Raw genomic sequence first — 8,314 nt, 5'->3', positions numbered from 1 at the left:
CTGACAGGAGATTCATGCATCCTGAGCCACGGGCATGAATCAGGCACTACCTCTTGCCATTGCAGTCGTATAGGTTTTACTCTTCAAGAAGCTGACCGGGGACTATCTGACTCATACGACTACTCCAAGAGTCAGGCCAGCAGCGGCTTCTCCCAACCTCGCTCCCTAGACCGGTAGATCTCTCCCTATGTGTCTATGCATGCCACAGCATTCCCAAGTAAAAATGTACATGGCTTTCATAATGTATAGCCAGTGTCTAATTAATGCTGCCATGGTTCCATTTAAGTGTTTTTTTTACTCCAAGTACCATTTTCTCCACACCAAGCACCAACTGGGCACTAATGAAATCATTTTCATCTCAGATTCCTAAAATGTCTCCAACATTAGAAGCAGCATCGACAATGGGTACAAAAGATGCTGTGAAAGACGGCCAATTGATAGACATGGATACCTCTCATTGTATGATACTCCTTGCATTCCCATCTTTTTGTGACTTACAATAAAAAAAATAAAACAAGGAAAGATCCCGGCACATCCATCCGATAAAAATAGTAAATTTTATTTAAAATTCCCAGTCAAATTTAACTAAAGTTTACTGATTTTAATCGGATGGATGTGCCGGGATCTTTCCTCTTTTTCTATTGTATTTTGGCTGTGCTACACCAGCTCGATTTGGCACCCACTATTTGAAGACCTCAGTGCATTATTCCATGCTAGGCATGGTGTGCTCCATAATTTCTTTTTTTTGTGGCGTACTCTTTACCTCAAAACAATCAACAGATAATTCAATTTACTCCAATCAGACATGGTCTATATGTTACATTTTTAAGAGGTAATTTGTCACCAGGTTTTTGATATGCATGATGTAGAGACAGAGACCCTAATTTCAGCGATGGGCTGCTTAATGTAGTATTGATTAAAAAAAATAACTTTTCTCTGCTTCAGATCTTCCAGTTCTCGCTAAATATAGTTACTGCTATAAACAGGTGTACACATATTATTTTGGTGAACATAGTCTTATCCCACAAAGCTTAGTTTAGTCAAATGTATAAAAAATAGCAGGAGACAAATGATGTAAAATAGATATTTATTCTTAAAGAGCAGTATTAGCTTTTGGTAATGTTACGTTTGACGTCTGTCTGTGGTGTTTCCATTTCCAAACACCATAAACATAAAACAGTCTGTAAACATGCCGATACACCAAACGATTGTCTGTTCAAAATGATCTACGTCAACATGGTAGAAAACAATATTTAATTCAGCGTCAAAGCACAGCAAGTACAAATGACATGTTAATAAGACTAATAAAGGGAAAACATTTATGTACGATACAGACCACACATACTGTAATGTTTTGTAAAAGCCATCGTCAGTACTGGAATTTGGCAATGTGTAATGCAGATGACTTTTGAACCCCAGATGCTAAACTAAAGAAAAAAATAAATTCTTTTGTTTCTTCATTTTTGGGAGGTGAAAATACATTTGTATTACCGGTACTTATTTTTATGTGACTCTTCTTGGCCATGGAGAGGAACAAAGGGACATCACCACATTGGTGTGTTGTGAATTTTCAATATTTTCTAAAGAGGTTATATTTGTTTAATATATTACATATTGATCTTATCCATCAGGGTTGATGCTCAGTATGTCTAGTTTCCTTATCAATAACCATATGGGATCTCCCATGAAAAAGACATTATGGCTTCTTCCATGACGTTCATTGCACACACCTGGACGGAGCATTTTACAGCTGGGTCTGTTATAATATTAACTTTAGATTTGGATATTACATTTATTTCATTTCTCAGTCTTAGGGCAGGTGCAGACTGTGTATCTCTCATCCAAGAGAATTGGATTGTTTATGCAGATCACACTCTGATCAGAATGTCAGCATGGTGTTATCGGACTTCTTGGATGAGAAGATGGAGAAATCTAGGTCTTCATCTTCCCCACTCTGTGCAAATCAGGCTGCACTCAAACATCATCCCATTACAGTCCGAAGGTTACCACGTACTCATTGACTTGCATGGCTAAGTGTGATCCGAATATTGGATCTAACTCATTTATGCACAGATTTCTTTTTTTCTCCTGGACCAGCATGGTCAGAGGAACAAAATCTGACGTGTGTCCCTATAAAACAACATTGGTCCAAGTGCGACCTGAATCTTTCTCAGATTGCACATTCCTTAAAGGTGTTCCCGCAAACAAAAGTTGATTTTAATCAATAGACCTTGGGATAGTAATAAGTTCCACAATTGGATGTGTTTAAACAAAATGTACCTGTGCTGAGATAATCTTATAAATGTGTCCCTGCTGTGTGCTGTGTAATGTCTGTGTCTGACCGTACAGGAACATGGTCTGATCATACCACAGCTCCTGGGCAGGGGTGGAAGCAAAATAGAATAAAACAGACAGGACAGCACAGGAGCGCACGATTATTATTTATTTTTTTAAAGGGAACCTGTCACCCCCAAAATCGCCGGTGAGGTAAGCCCACCAGCATCAGGGGCTTATCTACAGCATTCTGTAATGCTGTAGATAAGCCCCCGATGTATCCTAAAAGATGAGAAAAAGACGTTAGATTATACTCACCCAAGGGCATTCCCGCTGTTGGTCCTGGTCCAGCGCCTCCCATCTTCATCAGATGACGTCCTCTTCTGGTCTTCACGCTGCGGCACCAGCGCAGGCGTACTTTGTGTGCCCTGTTGAGGGCAGAACAAAGTACTGCAGTGCGCAGGCGCTGGGCCGCTCTGACCTTTCCTGCTGCCTGCGCACTGCAGTACTTTGCTCTGCCCCCAACTGGGCAGACAAAGTATACCTGTGCTGGAGCTGCAGTGTGAAGACCAGAAGAGGACGTCATCTGATGAAGATAGGAGGCACCGGACCTGGACCAACAGCGGGACCGCCCCTGAATGAGTATAATCTAATGTCTTTTTCTCATCTTTTAGGATACATCGGGGGCTTATCTACAGCATTCCAGAATGCTGTAGATAAGCCCATGATGCCGATGGGCTTACCTCACCCGCGATTTTGGGGTGACAGGTTCCCTTTAAGTAAAACATTTCATTGCCCATTTTAAAGCAATGTTTTACCTTAAAGAAAGAATTTTGAGCCTGTGCTATCCTCGCTATATACTCTCTTTTGCTCCCTCCCCCTGCCAAGGAGCTGTGTTATGATCAAACCATGTTCCTGCATTGTCAGACACCACTATTACACAGTACATTGATTTGGTCTGTGGTCTTAAATCAGCTGAGAGGAGGTCAGAAGAAGACAGATAAATTTGCAAAGGGTCCTGTCAGACCGTCAGAGTAAGCTGACAGAATTGCCGGGAGAAAATGTTATATCCTCCCTGCAGTTGCTTAATTAATGTCGACAGGGGGCGTAGCTAGGGGCTATGAGCAGTTAGTGCTTTCCACACTGAGAAGGACTATAATTACACAAACTAATTATTGACTAACAATCTGCTTAGCATTCATAAACTGCGGAGCAGAATGTCGCTTATAACAAACAGGTATCTTAAGTGTACGACCATCTTAATTTTCAGGACCACTTAAATTTGAAACCATGAATGAGTATCCTGATCAAGGAACTCCCACCAACAATCTTTGGCCATATCTAAACGACAGCACTTAGCTCCTCAGCATTATTCTCTAATTTGAAGTCTATTTGGCAACCACAGTTTTATCCTGACTATGTAGTCAGAAAACTGGAAATGCTGAGCAATACCAGTGATTTGGTAATTGAGGGACCCACCAATGACTTTGGTGGCTTAAAGGAAAAAAAAAAAACCTTTCTGGATATCTGTTTTGGAAAACCTAAAGTTAAGGGCTATGGACACTTTTGACATGAAAAAAGAGGAGGTTTCTATAAGTTAGTGGTTACCTTTATGTCGAGGATACTTCTGCATTCACTAGCTCTCATGTACCAGTGCAGATTCCTTCTTGGACTGACTTCCCCTTCTACAGCTTAAAGAGTGATGTGCTACCCTTAGGCTACTTGCACACTAGCGTCGGCCCGTCGCAGTGCGTCAGGCCGACGTACCGATGCATCCTGTCTCTCTTATTACAATGCATCCGCTGCCCCATTGTGAGTTGCGGGGAGGAGTGGGCGGAGTTGGCAGACAACGCACCAAAAAAACGTTACAAGCAACGTTTTTTGGTGCCGACGGTCCAACGCAACACAACCGTCGCATGACGGTTGCGACGTGTCGCAATGCGTCGCTAATACAAGCCTATGGAGAAAAAAGACAACTTTGCAGGATGCGTTTTTTCTGCAAAACGACGCATAGCGACGTGCGTCGTACGACGCTAGTGTGAAAGTAGCCTTAGTTAGCTTCCCTGTCTAGTGATGTGCTACCCTTAGTTAGCTTCCCTGTCTAAAAATTTGAATCTTTCTTGCATCTCTGATCTGCCCTGTACAACCTCCTCCACTTTCTTCTGCCATCTTTGAGGCTGGTTTTCCAAGTCCGATTGTGATGTCTGGACCTGTGGCGAGTCTCCTGATCCGAGCTGAAGAGCTTCATATGCATATATTAAACTGCTGAGTTTAGGAAACCAATGGGCGATCTGGAAATAGTGGTGTGTAGTCAGACATGAAGGTTAGATGTGGGAAATCGACTTTGCAGAGAAAAGGGAGGGGGAAGACCAGGGAGAGCCATCAATGTCAGGAGCAGGAGCTCTAAGGGCTTTGTCATATTTTGCAGTCCTGCAAGCTAGGTAAAAGGACTCTGCTGCAACAAAACGATAGGAAGTTTTAATGAAGATTACCGTATTTGCCAAATTTTTCATCAAAGAATAAACAATAAAAGTAATTCAATACAAAATTGTGCACAGCCTTTAAATATTAACTATCATTTATATTCCTCTCAATAATTTGTTATGAATTTTGCATTTCTGTGCCGCGCTAAAGTAGTTGCATGAATGTCTATGAAGACAGACCATAGATATGCTACATGCTCATATACTGGGTATCCCCTAAATACTTTTCCTGTCTCAAATTAGGGTGCATTTCAATATTTTGGGCATCTAAAGATCACAAAAATACTTATTAGGGCCAATCCTATAAAAGCCTGGTCAGTTATCCATAAACATACCATGCAAATCCAGAGCTCTGCCATATGACGCATTTATGGATATTAATACAAAATTATTCATGGACTATATATTAGAGTTTAGGCTTCATCTTGAGTTGAAAAAAATGTTTTTCTTCCCTTAGAACATTTGGTAAGGAAAGACCAGCAGTATGTGATTTGGAAAAGTGTTTCTAAAACAATAAAAGGGAACTTCTGATAATACAATAAGAATGTGGAAAAGGAGCACCTGTCAGCCATGTAAAAGTCAGCTGCTGAAAAATGTTTCCAACTTTAACTTTCTCAAATGGATCCTTTTACGTAAAACTTTTAATTGCAACTTGCCCAAGTAAAAAATAGGGGGAAAAAAAGCATTTCAAATGTTAGTTCTATAAATAATTTTATTTAATATATTGGTGCTACGTTGTCCAAGTATTAAAGGGGTTTGGATGACCTGTACTAAAGATTTACCATCAATGGGCGACTTGTTGGGAAAACAACCCCAAGGTACTCCATCAATCAACAAAATGAAGGGACCTCTTGTGTCCAGGTGTAACATCTTATTTGTACATGCAGCTGTGCCTGGTAGTGATGAGCGAACGTGCTCGGAAAACTGTCTAACAGCCACGAGACATGCAGCCGCAGGGACTGGTACATATTTTTTTGGGCACTCCGAAGTGTTAGCAGCCGAGCATGCTTGAATATCACCTTACCCGAGCACGATCGCTCATCACCAGTGCCTGGTAGTCAGTACAATATAATGCACCAAATTCTTCCATACTGCTGATAGGTGGAGGTCCCTGGGTTGGAAGGAAGCTAATCACACATTATTGGCTTAGCACTATCTTAAACCATCATTTTTTTATTTCTGAAAAAAAAAAAAAAAAGACTTTAAGAGGATTTCCATCAAAAGCAAAAAAAAAAAAAAAAAAGTATAAATTGGGAAAATCCAAAAGAAATAATTTGGCCAGCCATTTTTTTTAAGTGACATTGATTTTAGTTTTTCCATAGAATATGCTGAGAAAATAAGTTAATCAACATTTGCCAGTTTTTGATTAAAAAAAAATGGCTGCCACAATAAAACATAGATATGTCAAATATTTCTCCAAGACCAGGTTCATATGGCCATGATGTTCACTATGCGCTCAAATAGGAATCCCCGGTTCAACTGGTGGGTCTCCTGGCATGAACTAACAGATTCATATATGGAGGTAGTTCGTTCTGAGCAGGAGATCCACCAGTTTTGCCAGGAGTTGCAATGTCAGCACAAAAAATATATTACGGCCATATGAACCTGGCCTCAATAAAACAAAAATATACTACGGTTTCAAGTCAGATTTACAAAATAAGGTAAAATTTTGGGAGGAAAACTATTGAATAGAGAGGTGCAGGTCACTTTGTGTAACCCTGGTCCACAGTCGAGGTCAGTGCCCTTTGGCTGTGGACAGGAGCTGCGTGAATCTCCCTAGTCTCCAGGTTCCCAGTTGCTGCATTTTATTCAACCAGTCTGGTATGACGTAATTTGTGTGGCACAGATTATACCTCGCCAGCCCGGCTAATCATAAGCCTGGGATCCCAAAGGGTAATGAAATTTGTGTAGATCCTGTCCATGGCCAAAAAGCATGGACCTGGATCGTGAATTTTGTTTGCACAACACGATCCACTCGTTTCTACTTTTGAAGACCCCTGAAATGACCTAGCGTAAGTGAGGTTATCACAAGATTCAAAGTTATGTCCAACTCTCCATTCATTATTATTAGAGTGGCAGAAAATAACTGAGTGCTCCGCTCGGCTAGCTCCGGTGGTCCGATTAAGAATTAATGGAGCTGATGTGCTCATGATCGACCACCACTCCATTTACATGGGGTTCTTCAGATTGGTAGGATTCCTAGCGGTCGGTTCCCCATTGATTAGGAAGTTCTCTCCTATCCCAATAATAAACTTCCAAACTGGAGATAATCCCTTTGTTACAAGGTTGCCAACTGCATCAAATTTTCAGAGACCATTCCATATTCTCAAAAAACTTGTCATTCTACATTGGCAAGTTAGGAGAGACACTTACTGGGGGAAATAAGCAGATCCCTTTTTTCTAATTAAAATCCCTTTTAACTGGTTCTCCATCAAGTTAAATGGGGAGCACTGATCCAAAATTTGCTTTGCGTACATCTTAGCAATTCTTTAAAAATTTGTATATTTTCCTCTGTTAGAAGTAACGTATATATTTTTATAATGAAAGCCAACATGGTATTTAAGTATTTATGTTTTCTTAGTTTATGCTCTTTCAGAGCTGTATACCCATTAGTGTCTTTGTAAATTTCACGAACCCGCTGTCCGCTATTCTTGTTATTTAGTTTTGGAAATAGATGAAAATTTATTTTCTTATTTTTCATTGCATATGCCCCCAAAAAATAATAATCTCTAGCCAAAACTGGGGCCATCATCATTGGTAGCCTTGATATCAGCCAACCCCCTCAGCAGTTGCAGAATAGAACATCTCAAATGCTCTTTTCTCCGATGAGGCTTTCACTTATATCTCTGTCTCCAGCAGATGCAACCTAGCACCAACAGGACTTGGAATTTGCCATTCCATCAGATTTGCGGCCATCCTCTTCAAGCTCAGCAAGGTTCAGTTCATCATTGGATGCAATACGTAAGCCATCTAATTCTTTCTTATGAGCCGCTAAGACCAACTCTGTCAGTCGAGTGAAGGACTAAAGAACAAAAAACAGACAAATTATTATTGTTAGGTACAGTAAAAACAAAAGTAAACATAATAGAACCAATAAAGACTGAGCTTCCTTCAATTAATCAGAGAAATGATTCAAAGCCCACCCGACAACTATCCGAAACATGTGTGCATCCACTTTCCATTGCATCATAAATATTGAGATCACACAACATGTGTGCACATCCAATGAAATAACAATAGTTTTATTATTACAATAGTAGGCAATAAACCAGGCTCTATTCATGCTGAAAAGGCTTTAATGGAATCGGTCAAAAGTTTTTGCTACCCCATCGGAGAGCAGACACCCCGATTCCAGTGATGTATCACTTACCGATCTGTTTGCTGTGGTTTAACAATCAGTTTTCCCGGCTGCCGATCTACCAGTTCTCCAATGCGGAGCTGTGTATAACCCCGCCCCCACCACTGATTGACAGTACACGATGCATAGTCAGAAAGCTGCCAATCAGTGGTGGGGACGGGGTTATACAGAGCTCATGAACATGGAGGACTACATGGCA

The 8,314-nt window shown here is 40.7% G+C and overlaps 1 protein-coding gene across 1 annotated transcript in view; it reads right to left on the bottom strand.

The window, feature by feature from the left end:
• Nucleotides 1–1,070: 1,070 nt before the first annotated feature.
• Nucleotides 1,071–8,314, bottom strand: part of RAB15 (RAB15, member RAS oncogene family) — a 122,270-nt gene continuing 115,026 nt past the window's right edge. Inside the window, exons 7-8 of the mRNA XM_069731749.1 lie at nucleotides 5,283–7,779; nucleotides 1,071–2,461 (exon numbers count right to left, since the gene is read on the bottom strand). Of these exons, the coding sequence (XP_069587850.1) occupies nucleotides 7,624–7,779 (156 nt within the window). The 3' untranslated portion in view covers nucleotides 1,071–2,461; nucleotides 5,283–7,623. The remainder of the gene's footprint in view (nucleotides 2,462–5,282; nucleotides 7,780–8,314) is intronic.

This window comes from Ranitomeya imitator, chromosome 1 (genome assembly GCF_032444005.1).
Source record: "Ranitomeya imitator isolate aRanImi1 chromosome 1, aRanImi1.pri, whole genome shotgun sequence".
Taxonomy (NCBI): Eukaryota; Metazoa; Chordata; class Amphibia; order Anura; family Dendrobatidae; genus Ranitomeya; species Ranitomeya imitator.
The sequence above is the reverse complement of the archived record's forward strand: the minus strand, read 5'-3'. Positions and strand labels throughout refer to the sequence as shown.